The sequence below is a fragment of the Cyprinus carpio genome, chromosome A5 (genome assembly GCF_018340385.1).
Source record: "Cyprinus carpio isolate SPL01 chromosome A5, ASM1834038v1, whole genome shotgun sequence".
In the NCBI taxonomy this organism is placed as follows: domain Eukaryota; kingdom Metazoa; phylum Chordata; class Actinopteri; order Cypriniformes; family Cyprinidae; genus Cyprinus; species Cyprinus carpio.
In genome coordinates, this window is record NC_056576.1 from 19,486,170 (window position 1) to 19,509,077 (window position 22,908).

General features: G+C 39.5%; 1 protein-coding gene across 1 annotated transcript; it reads left to right on the forward strand.

Moving 5' to 3' along the window:
- The first annotated feature begins 1,744 nt into the window (after positions 1–1,744).
- Positions 1,745–22,908, forward strand: LOC122145047 (membrane-spanning 4-domains subfamily A member 4A-like). Its single transcript, XM_042756328.1, has 7 exons — positions 1,745–1,799; positions 16,413–16,601; positions 16,737–16,856; positions 19,623–19,679; positions 20,609–20,770; positions 21,481–21,617; positions 22,289–22,908. The coding sequence occupies exons 2-7, from the start codon at positions 16,437–16,439 to the stop codon at positions 22,323–22,325; spliced, it is 678 nt and encodes a 225-aa protein (XP_042612262.1). The 5' UTR covers positions 1,745–1,799; positions 16,413–16,436; the 3' UTR covers positions 22,326–22,908.

Genomic DNA, 22,908 nt, shown 5'->3' on the forward strand with positions numbered 1-22,908 from the left:
TATTTGTTAACTTGCTAAAGCTGGAAAATAACGAAAAGAGAGTCCTCTCATGTCCTCTCTTGTTAAGAACCATCCGTGACTCGGGAGGATATGGGACTTAAATAATTCATTTAACCCAAAACGTACTTATTCTAACCACTTAAATAATAAAATAATACAAATAAAATGAGATAATGTTAATTATTTAATTTTTATATTTTATTCATAGCTCAGACAAAATCATTATTGGCTCTCGTCTGGGGGGGCAGTGCCCCCCCCCCCCACACACACTAAACTCCGCCTATGCTTTTACATGGCAATCATTTTATTTTTAATATTTGGCATGTTTGTGTGTTGCAGTGCGTCCCTGTGTGTGTAATAAGCAGAGTGTACGTGCGCTGTGGACAGTGTTGGGTGTAACGCGTTACTGTAATTAAATTACTTATCCACTGATAAAGTAAAGTAAGGGATTACTGCTCATTTTTAGATAATTTATTGACAGTTACTTATAAAGTATTTGCGTTACATACAGTAAATAATTTCAACAGTTCTAAAATCAATATGAATTTGGAATCTAAATTTACTGTCTAAAGATAAAATTGAACTCAGCGTCTTTAACCCTCTGCACGCCAGCGCGTTCACTTTAAGTATTTCCTGATTCACAGAGAAACCTTAAATACTCTGATACAGATAAGACTAAAATCAATCGAATCTAAAAAGGGCCTACTTTTATTTGTGTACACTGACAATAACAACAAAACATTGTGCTCTTGCAAAATAAACAAAACAAACAGGGTGCAATTTCTGCAATCTATGTCTCCGTGAGCAACTTTCTACACAAACTCAGCGAATATTTGGCACAGAGACATATTTCTCATATGAGAAATGTCTATAGAAAGCTTGTCTACTTTTAAATTGAACGAATTCAAATCGAAAACGAATATTATCTGATTATGTAATCTGTATGAAACTAAAGCGATGTACAGTCTTTCCCATATCTGAGCTCATTATATGCTGGCACCTGCACGCAAATACCCTTATCTAGATACAAAAAATAGATTAAAATAAATAAATCAAGATTCGTCTAATTTTCATCGTTTTCGAAAGAAGTCATGCTATGAGGGATTTACTTCAGAAGAACATCGCGATCTGACAGCTTTATTCAGCAGAGAAGATAATTTATGTAATTTATACTTACCTAGTTAACGTGTTATTTTTACATACACCTGTAGTACTGTCATGCGCATCTCAGTAATGCCGGTCCCGTTATTAGTACTAAATCAGCATCACCTGCTTTCAGATTGAGCGGCTTTCATTACACAGAGCCGTAATTCACTGACAAATTAGGCGATATCGCGCTCGAAATCAAATGAGATTTATCTGCGATTATGAGGGCGATTTTGCCTCATTGTCAGTGAAATACGGCTCTGTGTGAAAGCCGCTAAATCTGAAAGCAGGTGATGGTGATTTAGTACTAATCACGGGACCGGCTTTACTGACGAGATGCACGTGACAATCGAATGCAATTAATTGCACAGCCCTAACCTGTACCGATTTTACTAGTTGGACTTTTCCTGAACATCTTGCTAAACTGAAATGTATTGTTTAACTTTTCTTAAACTTTTTTTGTTATTCAGATATGTTATTATTCAGAGTATTTCTAATTATATTTCTAATTATTTCTAATTTCTATTTCTTTTTGACACGGTTAATCACCAGATCCTCCTGTCCAACCCTACTGACAAAGGGCATCTCAGGATCCGCACTCCAGTGGTTTGAGTCTTACCTATCAGATAGGTCCTTCAAAGTATCTTGGAGAGGTGAGGTGTCCAAGTCGCAACATCTAACTACTGGGGTGCCTCAGGACTCCATTCTTGGACCACTTCTCTGCCCTACAAAGCAAAAAGGCAGTAACTACGCAGAGTGCAGAACTGAGAAAAATGACTTAAAAGTTATCCTGTCATCCAGCCTAAGTAGTTGTAGGTAGATTATTGGACATGTTGCTGTTATGTTACTTTATATTAGCTTATTCTTTGTACATATCAATCCTCACATTTAATTTGATATTTTACCCCTATTTTGCAGTTACTGTATTATTGCGTTGTATTACTTACCAAAAACGTGACACCATACCAAGAAAAAAGGCAGTAACTACAGATTCTCCAAAAACTATTTTGCCACAACTTGGGCTATGGGTGTCTTAGATACACTGTATTTGAAATAATTGGAACCATTTGTTTTCCTGAACATGGATATACCAAACCCAAACTAATTTGACCATTTTAGGTCAATATTTTCCACCCGGAAGCTGTTCTGGTGCTGAAACGGCTGCTTAAACTCTCAAATTGCTAAGCTGTATCAAGGTCCAAATGGGGACCATTTATTTTAGGACCACATTATTATTTGTGAGCATTAGATTAATGTGTGTGGGGGTGTTTCTGTATCTGTAATGTAGTATCTGCTATACCTACAAATCACATTAATGTTAAAGCACTCCAAAACACTTTTCTTTGGAGCAATATAGGCAAGTTAAACTCCAATTCAACAGAGCAAAACAAAATAATTGTGTCTAAGTGTTTCTAAGGCTTTTTAAACTCTTAGGATGATAAATAAGATAAACAAGTTGATTTTATACGGTGCAGTATCTGTTTCAGTAGATTTATAAACACAAAGTACTGAATGAAATGATTACATGGGACAGATATTTCAAATTAGTAAACATACATTTAATAATAGATTTTATATAGATTACAGATTTTGTATATATATATATATGACAAAATAATGCATGAATTAGGCTAACACAATAATAAATTAATAATTTTGCACCCTCAATGAAAATGAAGAACGAAATAAAGCCAACACACAAAAATGCAACCTGGCTTCATATTTACATTAGGCCTACAATAATAGGATAAAACATAGAAGCTTGCAGTCATGCAGAGGGACAACATTTTAATATAATTTAGGGGAATCCAAATTAAACATATAATTTTATATTCAGAAGAAGAAGCCGTGCAATAAATAAATGCTTAGGAACAGGAACCAATGTGTTTGAGTCTGAGAGAGAGGGAGGGGGCGTAAATACCTGCGGAAGTTTGTTTTTTTGTTGAAAGCATGGATGCTTACTAAAGAGAAAGATGTCAGTTTTGCTTACAACTCGCTAACTGCTCTAAACAGCGGACATAGTCTTCAAACAGCGGCTGTGAAGAGAGTGTGTTTTAAGTTGAACACCTGTCACGTTACATTGATAGCTGTGTTTATGGACAGTTATATTCTCCTGCTGGACAACAACGCCGTGAATGATTAACTTAGCCTATGAAAAAAGAAGACGCCGTTCATGTAAGTTAGCCTAATAAGAGCGAAGAAGATCACGGTGGCTGCTTGGATGTTATGGGATAGCCTGATGCCTTTAGAAGTTTTACCTCCGGCCAAAGGTTGTCTTTTGGTGCTGTTTCTGTCTGTCTGTTCGTTAGTAAAATAATTCGAAAAGTACTGTACGGATTTGGATGACATTTTCGGACAACATGGGTATAAGGACCAGATGTCTACATTTTGGTGGTGATCCGGAACACGGGACATTTGGAATTAGTATTGCCTCAGTGACCTATAGGCTACCTTGACAGAGGTTAGTGCTCACCGAGTGCTTTTCTAGTTATTGAATATTTTTCCACCGCTGGTTGGATTATAACTTTGTGACATGATCAACAAAATGATGACATGGCATCGGCGATGATGTGAAGTTACAGAGGATAAAGTTACAGCTAGGAGCAGGGAGGATCAGGGGCAGGTAAGCAAAGCTATTTAAAACATCGCCTGTTAATTAGCATAATGCTATCTGAATGGACCTCTAAGAAGTCCCGCCCTGGCAGATGACAAGTGCTTATATTGTGATAGCCTAGCCTCTTAATGTTTAATCTGTCACTGTTACTTACGATTCTCCGGGGTTTTTTTTTCAACGCCAGTTCGACCATCTTCTTTCCTCGGGTTTGTGCCATCTCAAACAAAATTTGTGTGAAGTTAGAAGGGTGAAATCGCAAATGCCGGGTAAGGCACGGGACCCATTTTTTTATGGTAGCCCGTGAAAGGAACAGTGGCAAGCTACTTCCCTCAGTAGTGCTAGGGTCTTTTCCTTGGGCAAGAGAGAACAACCCTTTAGCCCCCCTTACTAGGGTTACAGTTATTTTTAATTATAATCATATTCTTATATTCTTGTGTGGATCTATTCTATTATCACGCTGAAAGAAGTTGTAAGTAAACAGATCCTAAATATCCCAAATGGGACAACTCGTTTGCCGTGAGTTGCGACCCGTGTTGGTGGAGGAAGAGATCCTGGTCCCTGAGAAATGTGGTTTACTGAGGTTTCCATTATTTCAACACGGTACTTTGGCTCCTACTTCACCTAGACGGGAGGTTGGAATGGCTCGATCCAATCAATCGGCTGGTCAAGGCATGCCCTGGGAAAGACTTTTTGTTATATATATCCCCAGAAGGCGTTGGCTTAGGGTCAATCAAGTGATTTGAGCAAATGATAGCTTACTTTGCTTGAGTATACCATTTTTATATCCCTGATGCATAATCTGCTGGAGATCCGCGGCGCTGTGCATCCCTTTTTTTTGGGCTCCCGAGGTGGGTGGGGAGTAAAGATGATGAAATTTAAACATTTAAATATGGCTAAAAAACACAACTCAAAAAACGTTTCTTGGAACCAGATACGGATAACAGTGCACCAAACAGAGGCTTTTCTCTGTTGAGTAATGATGATTGGCCAAAGTTTATTGCTATTGAATCTATTTCTTCAGATATCCCAATTATCAAGCTCTCCCCTTTTGCCATACAAAAGGGTATTGCAGGAATAGCAGGAACTGTTAAAGAAGTGAAAAAATTACGTTCGGGACAAATTCTTGTTGAATGCTGTAAAAAGGCAAATGCTGAAAACCTGTTACATGCTAATATGCTGGCAGGAGTTCAGATAAAGACATCCCCTCACCCAACTTTGAACTATAGTAAAGGAATAATTCGTACTAGAGAACTGGATGATGTAGATGAAGAAGAAATAACAAATGAGCTTAAAACTCAAGGAGTAACAAATGTGAAACGAATTATAATCAAAAGAGACGAAAGAATGATTAAAACCAATACATTATTTGAGTTGTTTGATGTATCATGCTTGTTGGTTTAAGGTGTCTATTTGTATATTGTAGTTTTAAATATGTAACCCGATAGGAGTGGGTGTGGAGAGAGAGGGGGGCGCTGGACGAGTCAGGGCTGGCGGCGTGTGATGGGGCACACCTGAAGGAAATGGAGCCTCATCACCGCCGCTGTTTAAAAGCCCAACGCGCCTCTCCTCGGAGACCGGTCTCTTCCCCGTGCATGCACACTGGTGTCCTCGTGGGTCCAGGAAGGGTGCGTTGAGGGACTCCCGCGCTACCAGAGACGTGAGCTGCCGGACCCGCGGTCCGGTCGAGAACCGCACCCGTTTACACGGCCGTCGGGCCAGGATGCCGGGCCGTCCATCCCCTGGAAGCGCCGCGGCCAGCGAGGAGGATGAAGCCGCTAGAAGAAGCCGCCGCCCCTCGCGCCCCGGGACCGAAGAGGGGAGCGCGTGCGGCCGCCGGACTCCGCCCCTTACCTGGACCCTTCCCTCCGTGAACACTGCCAGACCCCCACGAACCCCGCAGCACGACGAGGACACCAGATTCCCTGTTGTTTTGTACACTGTTCCCCTTTTGGACACGTTATTCCCCCTTGTTTTGTTTTTTTCTGTTAAATAAAAACCTCTCCGAGGCCTGACGCCACGCCCACTGTGTCTGTCGTTGGCTCGTCCCGTCACAGTGGTGGAGGATGAGTGTGTGTGTGGTTGGCTCAGCGCAGTTGGGAAACACCTGATGACGTCACTCCCCCTCGTTTGCAAAAGTGCGCGTACCCGGACTGGGACGGAGGAACGGAGGAGACGGCCTCCCAACCACACAAAGGGGTAAGTGACTTCTCTTTTACGGTCATTTTACCCTGTGGTTGGTTGAGGCTATCAACTAAATCCCGTTTTCTCTGTCCCTGTTCCGGCGCGCTGCGAGAGGGAGGACTGCCCGGAGAGGAATCCCCGCCCACGCCCACTCCGACCGTTTGGAGCCTGGTTGAGGAAGGTAGCACTCCCGTGTGGGCTGCGCCCTGAGGACGGGGATGTCGCTTGGGGGGGGGAATGTGACGAGTCAGCTGCCTCCTCCCTGATAATCACCGGCACCCCGTCCTAAATCGCCGCCCTTCACCAGGCTCCCGATAGGAGTGGGTGTGGGAGAGAGGAGGGGCGGTGGACGAGTCAGGGCTGGCGGCGTGTGATGGGGCACACCTGAAGGAAATGGAGCCTCATCACCGCCGCTGTTTAAAAGCCCAACGCGCCTCTCCTCGGGAGACCGGTCTCTTCCCCGTGCATGCACACTGGTGTCCTCGTGGGTCTAGAAAGGGTGCGTTGAGGGACTCCCGCGCCACCAGAGACGTGAGCTGCCGGACCCGCGGTCCGGTCGAGAACCGCACCCGTCTACACGGCCGTCGGGCCAGGATGCCGGGCCGTCCATCCCCTGCAAGCGCCGCGGCCAGCGAGGAGGATGAAGCCGCTAGAAGAAGCCGCCGCCCCTCGCGCCCGGACCGACCGAGAGGGGAGCGCGTGCGGCCGCCGGACTCCGCCCCTTACCTGGACCCTTCCCTCCGTGAACACTGCCAGACCCCCACGAACCCCGCAGCACGACGAGGACACCAGATTCCCTGTTGTTTTGTACACTGTTCCCCTTTTGGACACTTTATTCCCTCTCTTTTTGGTTTTTTCTGTTAAATAAAAACCTCTCCGAGGCCTGACGCCACGCCCACTGTGTCTGTCGTTGGCTCGTCCCGTCACAATACATCATCACGTTTAATAAACCACTCCTACCAGAAAGAATTCAGATTGGGTATCTAAGTGTTCCGGTAGACCTATATATACCCAATCCTTTGAGGTGTTTCAATTGTCAAAAATATGGACACGGATTTAATAGTTGTAAAAACAAACACATCTGTTGTAACTGTGGAGAAGAAGGCCATGACAAGGGTAGTTGTGAGAAACCAACTAAATGTTGTAACTGCACAGGTGATCATTCAGCTGCATCAAAACAATGTCCCATGTGGATCAAAGAAAAGGAAATACAAAAAATCAGATGTACAAAAAGGATCAGTTACATTGAAGCAAAGAAACAAGTGACTATAACACCTATTTTTACTCTGAATAAAACATTTGCTTCTGCTGCAAGAAAATCTGTGAGAACAGTAGATTGCCAGACAGACATCACTTGGATGTACAAAGATAAACCTCAAATAGTTAACCTAAGTAATACTCCCTCAAGGGCAAAAATTACAGAAAAACAAAACGAAGTCCCCTCAAATGACACGAACCTCAGCCAAATTTCAGAAACAGAAAATCAGAGGACAAGTAAAAGCAACAGGAAATCAAACTCTCAATCCAAAGTATCTCAAGAAGAAACATCAAAGACAAGACAAATAAAAGATGCGGAAATGAAAGAGAGTGAGCATCATAGTAGAAGCCCATCTCCAAAAGGAAAAGTTAGGACAAATGTTCCTGTTCTTCCTAATAGGTAATGAAAGAGTTTATCATCCAATGGAATTGTTGTGGGATCAGAGCGAACTTTACAGAATTACAGCGTTTAACTACAACTGTTGACCCCCTTGCAATATGTCTTCAGGAGATACAACTCTCAACTGATTGTAACTTTTCTTTTAAATATTTTACAGTATTTGCCACCTTTGGTCCCAATGACAAGCGAGCTTCTGGTGGTACGGCAATACTAGTAAGAAACAATGTAATTCATAGTCCTATCAGTATTATTAGCAGACTACAAGTGACAGCAGTACGATCAACTTTGCAGAAAACCATTACTATATGCTCCATTTATATTCCTCCAGACTTAAACTTGATGCGCACAGACTTGGATGATCTTGTAAATCAACTTCCATCTCCTTTTATACTCATGGGAGATTTTAATAGTCATAACTTGCTGTGGGGCAGTGATCATTGCAATACAAAAGGAAAGAAGATTGAAGACTTTATAAATAATAACACCTTATGTCTTTTAAATAATGGGTCAAATACTTATTTACATCCAGGGCATGGAACTTATTCTGCAATTGATCTAACAATATGTCAACCAGAAGTTTTTTTAGATTTATCATGGAAAGTATTGGATGACCTTTGTGGAAGTGACCATTTTTCCAATAATCATTACTTTTTAAAGGAAAAAAGAAGAAGAAGAAGAAGCAAAAACACAAAGATGGAAAATCAAAAAAGCTAACTGGTATCAATTTCAAGCTCTATGTTATGAGAGATTTACACATTTTGTGGAGAACAGGCCAGACGCCTTGGAAAATTTTACAGATACACTAATGTCTATTGCAAATGATACAGTCCCAAAAACATCATTAAACAAAAAATCTAAAACAGCTCCCATGGTTTGATGATAAATGTAAAGAAAATTATTAAAGAAAAGGAAAAAAGCTGAAAGATATTTCTACAAACATCCATCAACTGAAAATCTTATTAAACTCAAAATTGCTAGAGCAAACAGAAAGAAGAACTATCAATGAAGTTAAGAAGGAAAGCTGGAGAAATTTTGTTGCCAGTATATCACCTAATACTCCATCAACCAAAATCTGGAACTTGATATGGAAAATGAAGGGTGAAACCATTGGTTCGCAAATACAACACATTAAGCAACATGATTTACTCTTGACTTCAAAACAAGATATTGCAAATATTCTAGCAAGAACTTTTGAAAAGAATTCATCTTTTGAGAACTGTTCTCCTGCTTTTAGAACATTCCAAATTCAACAAGAGAAAGAGAAAATAAATTTTATTTCAAATAATTTAGAGCCATACAATCAGAATTTTTCCATGGAAGAACTACAACGAGCCATTAGGAAATCCCATGATACAGCGGTTGGACCAGATAAAAGTTCATTATCAGTTTATAAAGAACTTACCTCACCTCTTTCTGAAGAAGCTTCTGGGAACTTTTAACTCTATTTGGATATCAGGAAATATCCCATCTTCTTGGCTTGAAGCTGAAATTATTCCTATCCCAAAACCAGGAAAAGACCATAGTGATCCTATAAATTATTGACCTATAGCTTTAACCAGTTGTCTATGTAAAACTATGGAGAGGATGGTAAATGATCGTCTAGTCTGGTGCCTGGAATCCAAACATCTTATAAGCAAGGCTCAATGTGGTTTTAGGAAAGGTCGAAGTACAACAGATCACCTTGTCATTCTTGAAAGTTATATCCGTGATGCGTTTATTAAGAAAGAACATGCTGTAGCTGTTTTTTTTCGACTTGGAAAAAGCCTATGATACCACTTGGAAGTATGGAATCTTAAAGGATCTGTATCGACTAAATTTTAGAGGTCGTTTGCCAATTTTTTATTGAAAGATTTCTTTCGAATAGAATCTTTAGAGTCAAGGTTGACAATACTGTGTCCGACCCGCATAAATAAGAACTTGGAGTACCTCAAGGAAGTATTTTATCAATAACTCTTTTTAGTATAAAATAGACAGTATTGCTCCGGTTATTGGTTCTGATGTTCTTTGTAGTTTATATGTAGATGACATCTGCATTTGTTATAGAAGCAAGCATATAAACACTATTGAACGAAAAATCCAACTAAAAATAAATAAAATGCTCTCATGGTCAATACAGAATGGCTTTAAATTTTTCACAAACAAAAACTGTCTGTATGCATTTTTGTCAACTTCGTTCATTGCATAATGAACCAGAATTATTTTTGGATGGAACTCCCATTGAAGTCGCAAAGGAGACTAAATTCCTTGGCATAATCTTTGACAATAAGCTGTCATTTATTCCACATATTAAAATGCTTAAAAAGAAGTGTTCTAAAGGCCTGAACATCTTAAAGGTTTTGTCCAAAACTAAATGGGGAGCAGATATGACATCACTTATGAACTTATATAGAACTTTGATCCTATCAAAAGCTGGACTATGGGAGTATTGTTTATGGATCTGCCAGGAAATCATACATACAATCATTGGATACTATACATCATCAAGGCATACGATTAGCTTTGGGAGCATATAGAACATCACCAATTCAAAGTTTATATGTAGAAGCCAATGAACCTTCCTTGGAAAACAGACGATTAAAGTTGGACTTACAATATGCAATCAAATTAAAAACAAGTAAAGGAAATCCAGCATATCCGGCAGTTTTTACAGTCCAGTATTCAATAATGTATGAAAGAAAACCAAATCATATTCGTCCATTTGGTCTACGTATAAAACCTCATCTGGAAAATCTCAAAGTAGATTTAAATATCTTGGAACAAACCCACTTTTGCAAAATTCCCCCTTGGGATATCAAAAAAACCTTTATTTTGTTGGATTTATCAAAGAATCAAAAATCGGAAACACATCCAAATGATTATCAGCTACAATTTTTAGAAATAAGAGATATGTATCCTCAGTATACTCTAATATACACAGATGGATCCAAATCTGGAAACCAGGTAGCGGCAGCTTTTGCAACGAATGAAGTACATCAAGGTATACGTATTCCAGATCAAAGTTCAATCTTTACAGCAGAAGCAAATGCTTTATTGCTGGCTTTAAAATTTATTGAAACGTCTTCACAGAAGAAATTCTTAATAATGACTGACTCAAAATCATGCCTGGATTCACTGGAAAGTATGAAAACTGATCATCCAACAGTAGTCAAGATCTTCGTTAAATTATCAATGCTCAAATCAAAGGCTTTTAGCATCTACTTTTGCTGGGTACCTGGACACTCAGGAATTGCTGGAAATGAGAAAGCAGACAGTGCAGCAAAAGAAGAACTATCCACAGAATTAGTAAATAGTTTTATACCTTTTACAGACTTAAAACAAACGATAAATGAATACATCAGAAATAAATGGCAATCAGAATGGGATCAATGTCTAAATAATAAGTTGCATGAAATAAATCCGGATGTGAAGAAAAAACTTAACCTCTGTTTTGAGAATCGTTGGAATCAAGTCATCTATACACGATGCAGAATAGGACATTCAAAAATTACACATAAATTTTTACTCTTAGGAGAAAATCCTCCAAAATGTTCATTTTGTCAGAATTCATTGTCCATTAAACATATCCTTCTAGATTGTATTACATCTGCCCCTGTGAGAAACCTTTTTTATTCCGTTGATACTTTTGGAAAAATTTTTAATCAAGTGAATCCGAACATGGTCCTAAGATTTCTAGAGGAAATAAATGTTAAACATCTTTTCAAGTCTTCCTTTGATTGATTGCACTTTATTCTCGCCATGAATTAGAAGCTGGTATGGCGTTTAAAAGAAAAGAAAGAAAGAAAGAAAGAAAGAAAGAAAGAAATCGCAAATGTAAAAACCGTCCCGCGACTCGCGAGGATGCCGCGAAATCAGCTGTGTGTGTTCACCATGGAAACAGTAACTTCACTGCGCAGCAACATGGTTATTTTTTGTTAGGTAAAACATAACAAGAATACAGTAATGGATGTTACTGTACTCATGCTTTGTTTCACTAGGGCTTTTTGCAGTTACTGTACAAACAACTACCATTTTTCTCCAAAACGACACACATTTCAGATAAGATGTTTTGTCACATAACAAAGGATGCCTTGAATGTCATGAAAATGACAATAACTAATTTTTGACCAAAAATGCAGTTACTGCCTTTTTGCTTTGTAGGGCAGTTCTCTTCTCTGTCTACATGGCATCATTAGGTTCTGTCATTCAGAAACATGGCTTTTCATACCATTGCTATGCTGATGACACTCAGCTCTACCTCTCATTCCATCCTGATGATCCATCGGTAGCTGCTCGGATCTCAGCTTGTCTAACAGTCATTTCTTGCTGGATGAAGGACCATCACCTTCAACTCAACCTTGCCAAGACAGAACTGCTTGTGGTTCCAGCAAACCCATCGTTTCATCACAATTTCACCATCAAGTTAGGAACATCAACCATAACTCCTTCAAAAACAGCCAGAAACCTGGGAGTTATGATTTATGATAAGCTAACTTTCTCAGACAACATTACTAAAACTGTCCGTTCCTGCAGATTTGCTTTATTCAACATTAAGAAGATCAGGCCCTTTCTTTCCGAACATGCTGCACAACTCCTTGTTCAAGCTCTTGTTCTGTCCAGGTTAGACTATTGCAACGCTCTCTTGGCAGGTCTTCCAGCCAGTTCTATCAAGCCTTTACAATTAATCCAGAACGCGGCAGCAAGATTAATTTTTAATGAGCCGAAAAGAATACACGTCACACCTCTATTTATCAATTTGCACTGGCTACCAATAGCTGCTCGCATAAAATTCAAGGCATTGATGTTTGCATACAAAACCACCACTGGCTCTGCACCCCTAAGAATCGTCTTAAATTTAAGAATCGGCTTAAAACACATCTCTTCCATCTTTATTTGACCCTCTAACTTTTTCACTCACTATTCTAATTCTATTTAAAAAAAAAATAAAAAAAAATAAAATAAAAATTAACTACCTTTTTAATCTTTTTGTATTCTATCTATTTTCTTTTCATTTATTATACAATTATAAAAAAAGACCTCTAACACTAGCTTGCTCTATTCTTTTTCTATTCTATCTGTTTTTTTTTTTTTTTTATTATTTATTATATTATTTAAAAGCCCTTGCTACGTATACTGTGTTTAGGCTAACTGAGACTTGTAATAGCACTTATATATCATTGCTCTTTTGTTATTTTTGATTGCTTCCATTGTCCTCATTTGTAAGTCGCTTTGGATAAAAGCGTCTGCTAAATGACTAAATGTAAATGTAAATTATAAACAAAGAGGGTTACTTTATATATAAGTATTACAGTTGTTTTAAAGCTAGAAGTCTAAAGTATTCTATGTTTGACAAATTGAAAGAATAAAGAGTTTAATTTCTATTAAGGTTTATAGGGATTTTAAGATGTAGTCTAATTAGCGATTTGATTAAGTTACTTGTTGAGTAACTAAGTTACTTTTCAGACAGAGTAATTAGTAAGGTAATATTAAATACAATATTGATGATGTAATTAGTAATAGTAATTAATTACTTTTTGAAAGTAACTTACCCAACACTGGCTGTGGACCCGCCTATATACTAACGCGTTAAATAACAAAAAACCTACTGCCCCATTGACTTTAGGGGCTCTAGGGCCTATTTTAATGATCTAAGCGCATGGTCTAAAGTGCACGGCGCAGGTGCATTTAGGGCGTTTCCGAATCCACTTTTGCTAGTATAACGACGGGAAAAAAAATGGACTCTCCAGCGCGTGGTCTAAAAAGGTTGTCCCTATTCTCTTAATGAGTAATGGGTGTGTTTTTGGGCATAACGTTCAATAAACCAATCAGTGTCTCATCTCTCATTACCTTTAATCTTGCGCCACTGACTTTACACTAGGTTTGAGTTGGTCTTTGGTGCAGTCTATTTTCATTTCTTCAAAATAACAACACGCCTGAACACACCTCTTTTTTATAACAGCACCCCCCTGAGCGAACAAATGCATTTGCTATTTAAACAACACGGCACAGGACGGGAAAATGAGAACTGCATCGAGCTGAAACTAGCAAAAACACTTGTGCTGGGTGTATGATGGGGCCCAAATAGTCTTAAACTATTAAAATATTATAATATGAGTCTACAGTCATGGCCAAAAGTTTTGCCAGTCAGATAAATTTTGTGTTTTGCGAAGTTTGTTGCTTCAGTATTTGTAATTATTTTTCCATGTTTCTATGGTATACTGAAAAAAGTTTTAAAGGCTTTTATTGGCAAAAAATATAATGAGTCAATATTTACAGTGTTGACCCTTGTTCTTCATAACCTCTGCAATTCGCTCTGGCATGCTGGATCTTCTGGGCCAAATCCTGACAGATGGCAGTCCATTTTTGCCTTATTAGTTCTCGGAGTTGATTACAATTTGTGGGCTTCTGCTTGTTCACTCGCCTTTTGAAGACTGAACACGTGGGATTGAGATCCAGGAAGTTGCCTTGCCAAGGATTCAATATTTCAGTTTCATTGTAATGATCTTCGAGCCACTTCTTTATCACAACTGCTATGTGACATGTTGCTCCAGCATGCTGGAAAATGCATGGATCAACACCAAATTGCTCATGGATCATTGAAAGAAGCTGTACTCGCAGGACATTTTGATACCATTCTTTATTCATGGCAGTGTTTTTGGGCAGAATCATGAGAGAGCCCACTCCCTTGGTTGAAAAGCAACCCCACACATGGATGGTCTCAGGATGCTTCACTATTGGCAAACCACAGGACTCATTGTAGCGTTCACCTTTTCTTCTCCGAACAATCGATTTTCCAGATGTCCCAAACAGTCGGAAGGGAGCTTGATCAGAGAAAATAACTTTGCACCAGTCTTCTGCTGTCCAATCCTTGTTCATCCTGCAGAATTTCTGTCTGTCCTTGATGTTTTTCTTGGAGAGAAGTGGCTTCTTTGCTGCAGATGCTCTCACACCAACCCGCTGCCATTCCTGAGCAAATTCTGCAATCAGTCTTCTCTTACAATCTAAATAGTATGATAGTGATTTCACCTGACCAGTACTCATTCAAACTTTCACATATGCTGCTCTGATTAGTCAATTAATGTTAGCTGGTCATTTTGTGTCAGGATCAAAAAACTGTGATGTAAATTTTTTACCCAATGAAGCTTTTAGCAATTTAAAATGCATCTAATCACTCTACACAATAATCTAGAAACAATGTGAATGAACACCACAACAGCTTAAGCAGCAACTTTGCAAAACACAAAATTTATGTAAGTGGCAAAACTTTTGGCCATGACTGTATATTAGAGCAGTGGTTCCCAACACTGCAGGTTTTCCATGTCTCCTTAATCAGACACACCTGATTCAGTTCATCAGCTCATTAGTAGAGACTCCAAGACCTGAAATTGGTGTATCAGACAAAGGAGAGATGCAAAATGTGCAGTGTTGGGGGGCCTCCAGGAATGAGGTTTGGAACCATTGTATTAGAGTGACAATATTTTAAGCTGTGTACAGTATGTCATGGATTTGCCAGGCTCACCCACCAACCAATCCCAGCGCACACCATCGCCACATTTGTACTAATCACGCACACCTGCACCTCATCTGCACCCTCATCAAGCTGGCTTCAAAAGCACACACCTCACGTCACTCCAGTGTCTGATCTCATTCATATGAAGAGGACTCTCTCTATGGCTGCATTTACACTGCAGGTCTTGATGCCCAAATCTGATTTTCTGACTATATCTGATTTTTTTGATGACCCGCTTACATCATCTTTTAAAAGTGACCCGTATCTGATTTTTGCATTTACACTATACACTGCTAAAACTACCAAACGTAGACGTTCTGACCCGGAAAAGGAAGTAAAACAGCACGAAATACAATGGATGCAGATGCAAATAAAACTATACAGTGTTTTGCTTTCCACAATATTTTGAAAAGTCAAGAGAAAAAATCTGCAAAACATTGGTCTCGTACGGCGGAGAAAAAAGAGGACTTAAAAGACATGAAACCTCCGCATTGCTCCACTGTGTGTATCCTTCGTGTGTCATGTGATCTCAGTTGGTGGTGTCCACCTGAGTAGATGTCACTTTTTTTAATGACATACGACTCGCAATTACTGGGGAATATCCGATTTGTTTGCTTACATGGCACACGCAAATGCATGTATCCGATTCATATCCGATTTATTACCACATATGAATGAGGCCTGAATCCGATCTGAGAAAATCAGAATCCATGTGGTTTTTTCCTGCTTACATGTTCACCGGTCATATCCGATCTGTGCCACATGAGAAGAAAAAATCGGAATTGGGTCACTTGAACCGTGCAGTGTAAATGGGGCCTATGTTACTCCAGATTCTCCAGCAGGCTCCTTGTGATTACCGCTTGTGCTTTTTCCCATGTGTTCTCCTGTTATCTACTCCAGTGTCTGTTTCCTTCCAAGTCTCCAAGTGTGTATTATACTTACCACTGAGGTGTGTGCAGTCATCTGTCCTCCATTTGATCTCCTGTAAGACAGACTTTGTTACATTCATCCTTATCGTTAATGTCTCCTTTGAACTTCCTACTCACCTGCCATTTCTCCCATTGCCTCTGTTGCTGCAAATAAAGTAATCAGTTTCATTATTTCTGTGTTGGTCTCCTTTTGTAATGGTGCGGTGTGTGTGGGTTTTCTTTCTTTTATTATTATTTTAATTTATTTTTTTTAAATAAGATCTGGCTTTAAATAAAACCTGAGTGTCAAAAGTCTTCCTGATGACCCATAATTAAGTATTTTATGTCATTTGGTGGACTTCTGTTGACAACACAATGCAAAGTTAGTTAAAAATCCATAGGTGTGTTCTTTATTTACAGGGGAAATCAAAAACATTTCCAAGAATGGAGAGCAGCAAGGTCATCTCAACTGACAAAGCTACAGTTATCATCCAAGTAAATTCACAGGTGGCAAAAGATACTCTTATTTGTGATGGACAGCAGGCCAGAGTAGCATATCACAATACTGCACTTAAAGGATTTCTCAAAGCACAACCAAAAGCATTGGGGGTAATTCATATTATGATGAATTATAATTATGAATGATTTTGGGACTATTTTAGTGTCATATATCCAAAGATGAATGATATGCCATCATGCAAAAACATGAGCATAAACAGTTGTTCCTTATCTTCCACTCTCTAGGCTGTCCAGATAATGACTGGAGTGACGGTTTTCTTATTTGGTATCATACGCACCACTGATGTCTACAATTTCCCTGCTGTTGCTTTGTTTAGTGGCATCACCTACTGGGGATCCCTCGTTGTAAGTTTTGTGTAATGGTTCTCTTTTATCTTGTGTTCGAGAGCCACCTATGCGAAGGGCATCCATGCCTTGCTTCTGCAGAAGCATCCAATTGTACCAAGTCTGGCTTGACAGACAGGAACGCATGCACAATGGCAGGTAAGGGACCACCCTTTAACCAAGCGCATAAAGGCCTTGCACACATTACTCCTCCTCAACTGACATTTGCTTCTCGCAATCTCTGCACGTTCACAGCTCAGCTAGATTAATGCTGCACACTTTGTGTGTCTTCAGGGGGACATATCACCAGATCATCCTCCACTAGACATGACAGTGTTTTTATTCAGCCTAGATTAGTTGTCTCGCAACCTGAGCCGCCCACACTCTCTCTTGTCTTCAGGCTGCCCACCTTCTTTCATTATCTCACCTGATCCCCTTAACCACGGCTGCCCGCCATGGTTTAATCAGTGGTTTGCCAGTATGTAACTCTCAAAAACTGCAGCTTTTCCTAGGGACAGCTTATCACGGACCTGTCCAGCTGTGTGTGGTGTGCTGATTGCCAGTAAGGACCCTCACCCAATCTGCGTGGTCTGCTTGGGCCTCAAGCATGCAGAGGAGGCTTTGGAGAACCCTGAGAATTGTAGCCATTGCCTTATGTTGCCTAAGAAGCTCTGATGATGTCTTCTTAAATGTCTTCCTAATGCCCCCATGGCCTTTCCCCAGTCCATCCTTCTGGATGTGTATGAACCAGCAGCTGCTCGCCTCAATGTTGAGTGGCCGGCTCCACAGAGTGCCACCGACCAGGTGAGGAAACAACTCTTCCCTGTCCTTTCAGCGCGAACTAAGCACATGAAACATTACTGGGGAGACCCCTTTAACCTCAAACACAGTCTCGCAGGCCTCGAGGTAAAGGATATGGCAGCTCTCAGCATGGTTGATCCCTGCTAAGGTGTGTGCTACTTTAAGCCCAAGGACTATTTATCTGTATGCAGAGGCGGGCCTGGTCCTGCTGAGAATAGCGTGTCTCAGGATCCTGACATTTTATACAATTGGCTAATTATAGCCAATGCAAAAGAGAAAGTGTGGCTTTAGAGAGAATGTAAGCAAGAGCAATTTCTCTCCTACCCAGAATGTGATATTCTGGAGCTGAATTTCATTAGCATGCATGTGCACCTGTCGCAAGAGTGCATTCACTCTCTCAGGGAGTGAGGGTACAGAATCTCAGACTACAGGGTCTTATGGCTTTTGGCTGTGCATGTCCTGCCTCTGGGCCTTCTGAGAATGAGGGTGTTCATGAAGTGGGTTTATCTCTTCACCTCAGCCCATTACGCATTCTCTGCTGCTCTGTTACAGTTGTGAAAGTCGTGACATTTGCCAAGTATGGTAACCCATACTCGGAATTGGTGCTCTGCATTTAACCCATCCAAGTGCACACACACAGCAGTGAGAAATGAACAAGTCCAACTCTCTAACCATTAGGCCACAGCTGCCCCATTACATGCTAATGCACAGCAGTACTGCACCACTGGAGAAATGCAGAGTTTTACACTCAGGGGACCCCTTCAGGGCCATCAATTTGTGGAAGGTGGTAATGACAGATGTGTCCTTAACAGGATGGGTAGCTACCCAGCAGGGCAGAACAGTGAAGGGTGTGTGAACCACACGAACACTCCACTAAGCCAACATAAATTATTTGGAGCTCCTCACTGTTTGGAAGGCTCTAAAACATTTTCTGGCCCACCTGCAACACCATAGTCGTGGCACATATCAATTGCCAAGGTGGGGATGCACTCCTCCAAACTTCAAGCTCTAGCTCACAAGCTGTTAGCATTCTAACAGCACTTTCTGTCATTATGGGCGATCCATGTCCTGGGCGTTCTGAACAGGGGCGCAGACCTTTTTTCGAGGGAGAACCCACTCTACAAATAGTGGTGCCTCCACCTTCAGATAGTGGGGCTGCTATGGAAGAGATTCAGACAGGCGGCTATCAATCTCTTCGCTATGTGCAAAAACATCCATTGTCTTATGTCCTTTGTAACACACTGGGGCTTCCCCCAAAGGGTTCAGAATGATAGAGCCTCTTCTACAAGCTTTCTTTATGATTGCAAGTGCCGTATGTTTGAGGAGTGGTGCGAGGGTCGCCAGCTGATATCAAATCAGTGTTCAGTAGCAGTCTAAGGTATACTTAGCAGCTATCGCTGCATGTGCTGGGTGCCTTGTCTCAACAGCCTTTTGAGCCCCTGGGAGATAAACATGTCAGTGATTTGCATGCACTCTCTGTTCATCCCTTGTGCACTAAATTTTCTCTCTGTGGAGATAAGGTCTTTCTAAGGCCTAACCCGGCCTTTATGCCAAAATGCTTCCCAGCTTTCACTTGTGAGGTGCTTGAGCTTTCTGCTTTTCACCCTCCTCCATTCTCCTCTGCGGAGGATCAGAGGCTAAATGCTTTATGTCCTGTTCATGCCCTGCAGGTTTACATTGACAGGACCAGTCCTTTCAGGAGTAGTGATGAATCTCTTAATTTCTACCCCCCATATAACAATTATTTATATATATATATATATATATATATATATATATATATATATATATATATATATATATATATACCCCATATAACAATTATATAATTTGTTTTTGGAGGGTTGAGGCACGGATGCCCTTCCCATAGGTGGATCGCTCTACTCAATGTTTCAGAGAACTGGGGTTACAAACAGCCTGTTGTTTTGCTTTAGTGTATCTGATTTTAATTCTCAGAAACTTTAAAATGTCCTGTTTCTTTCTCAGAACATCAGTGCTGGCTCTCTGACTGTTGCTGCTCAGAATAAACTTCATTCGTGTGTGGTATGTACATATCCATTTTGGTGACTTGCGAGTGAGAATGGATTTTACATGCATGCATCATGGATAAGTAAAAACAACATACTTGAGGGTTCTGACACTTTACTCAACTGATACATTTACATAAAAGAAATAAAGGGCAACCATAATACTTCCCATTGTATACTTTCCATTCCATTTATTTTACCACAGTATTCTGAAACTTGTACATTCTGCTATTGTTACACTGATGCTTTGACCTGTTTTTGTTTGTTCGGCAAGAGAAAGGCCTGCTACAAGTCCAGCAACTAAGTTTTGTGATTACTAAAATTTACTAACATAAATGTATCAAAGAGTGCAAATTGTGTAGCTCAGTGGTTCTCCAACCTCTCCATGAAGTTCCCCCTGCCCTGCACATTTTGTATGCCTCCCTATATCTGACACACCCACTTCAGGTCTTGCAGTCTCCACTAATGAGGTGATGAGTTGAATCAGGTGTAATAGATGAGGGGGACATATAAAAGGTACAGGGCTGGGGGTACTCCAAGACTGGTTTTAAGAACAACTGCTGTAGCTGATGCTTTTTCTCTAGACCAGTGCATCCCAAACCTGTCCTGGAGGCCCCCCTGCCCTGCACTTTTTTTGTATGTCTCTCTCATCTAACACACCTGATTCCACTCATCAGCTCATTAGTAGAGACTGCAAGAACTAGGGTTTGTCTGACTAAGGAGACATACAAAATGTGCAGGGCAGGGGGTCCTCCAGGACAGGTTTTTGGGAAGCACTGCTCTAGACATCAATCTCTGTTGACTTGGCTCAATGAGACATTCTTTTTTATGACCAGATCAAGACAATTTCAATAAATAATTTTAAAAGTTGAAAATATTTTGCAAGTCTATGCCATTACTGTTCCTGTATGTCTTTTTTTTAATTTGTAGCTTTTCTTTCTGTAGGTGAAAGCTTCTCTTGTAATGAATGTGCTCAGTTCCATAACTGCTGGACTTGCCATTCTTCTGATAGGCATGGAGTTAGGCCTTGGCTCAGAGACCAGCAAGTATCGAAGTTGCTTCTATGGCTATGTTCGTACTGAAGACCAAATGTGTTCATTTTTTGAGGTACTAAATGTATAATATGCACTACTTTTTTTATTGTAATCATTTTGCAATTTGTTTATAGTTTTAATTGTTGTTTAACTCATTAAATGCCAACGTTTCTGCAAGGTGATTTTATGTTGGTTTATGTATGTTACACAACTCTTTCAAAGTGAAATATCCAGTGAGTGGTGCTAAAGTGCATTAAATGTTCTTCAAAAAAAAAAAAAAAGATTAACATTAATGTAGTAAGATTTTATTACACTAGTATTGTATGTATGACTGCAGTCAGAAATGAATTTCCCAGATTGTAGTGCTGAAAAGTTAAAGCTCTGTGTTCAAAAGTAAATCCTACCCTAAACTGTGAGATGAAAATTAATTTGCTGAAGAAGCCATGCCATTGTAGTTTCTACGAGTTTTTGAGCCCTTTTATGGAGTGTCATGACTCATGTTTCAAGTGACTTGTACATTTTTTTTTTTTTTTTTTTTTTTCAGTGAGCCTATAATGCAACCATGACAATTCTGTTATAATTTACTCATTTGTAACTGTGCTGGTCGCTAACTTCCATACAATTACACTGACTATAGACTGGACTGCACCACAAAAGTATCCACATGTTCGAAAGCCATATGATGCCTACATGTAATACTTAGAAAATCATTCAATATAATTGATGGATATTATTTGTGAAACTATTTTTATATAGGCATGTTGACTTTTTTTTTTTTTTAAGAGATATGATCTGGGAATCCTTGGAATATTGCTGGTGTTCTCCATCCTTCAGTTCATCATCTCCATCTTTATCTCAGCATTTGCCTGCAAAGCCACCAGCAACACGGACACAGCAATACTCAATGTGGCACTGATTGGGTAAATGATTTAGTGGTAATGATATAATTGCTTTAACCATGGTGGCAGTCAGTTTTGTCCCAACAACCTATATATATATATATATATATATATATATATATATATATATATATATATATATATATATATATATATATATATATATATATATATATATATATATATATATATACACATTATTTCCACCAGGAAAATGTTTGAGAGCCATAGTGTCCTAAATTGTTCCATTTTAAATTAACTTTATTCTTGTATTGTTGAAATGTAGTTATGCTACATAACACATTTACTCCTAATTAAAAACATTATATTTTATGAAAAGGATATAGGAACTATAAAGTCAGTCTTTGGGTGCTTCTCAATTGGAATGCTATGTAGTAAGGTTGCATATCTTGGCTGCCACGTCATCAAGATTTTGGAGATGTTGTGACTGCTGGGGCAGAAACTTTTATGATGCATTTATACTCACTTACTAGACCATCTTATTCTAGTGTTTAATGTTGAGCAGGACTCAATGTTTTGAAGCTTCAGAAGAACTGGACAATATGTCTCCTCAACAGGATGCAGCCTTCCATTTGAGAAGCACCCATTGTAATCTATAGACTTTTTCCCTATTGTTTGTGTTTGGATCTTAGTCTTTTGTGTACTAACATATCTTGTCTGTTACATTCCAGGGATACTGAGTCACAGTATGGAGATCCAACCATCTAAAGTTTGCAAGTAATTAATGTCATATTGTTGCTTCTAATGACTCAAGCTATTTTTAGTGTTACAGTAACTGAACAGGAATAAAAATCATGTACGTATCTATAACAGAGCAAGAATATTTGTGTATATTTTATAATTAGCCTATTGTAAAATGGACCTGCAGAGTTTAGACCTAAGCTTGATCAAACACACATGAACAAGCTAATCAAGGTCTTTGGGATTCCTAGAAAATTACAGGCAGCTCAATTACAATTGATCAAGGTTGGAGCTAACCATGCAGGACCATAGATCTTGAGGGCCTGAGTTGAGAAACCATGTACTATATATTGTCAACTACATGTTAACACAATTTTTAAAGAAAGACTTAATTTGACTGATATATTTGTCAGTGGATCTCTACAAATATCCTCAATCCTATAATGTTTCAATGTATTAGTTGAAACATTGATAAAAATGGCTCTCACAAGACACAGAAAAACAAACACAATGTATTTTTATTCTAGTAATGTATAGTACAGTGTTCTGAAATAAACAGAAATATTCTGCATTAATAAACAGACTTTTTTTCTTTTTTCTTTTTTTAAAT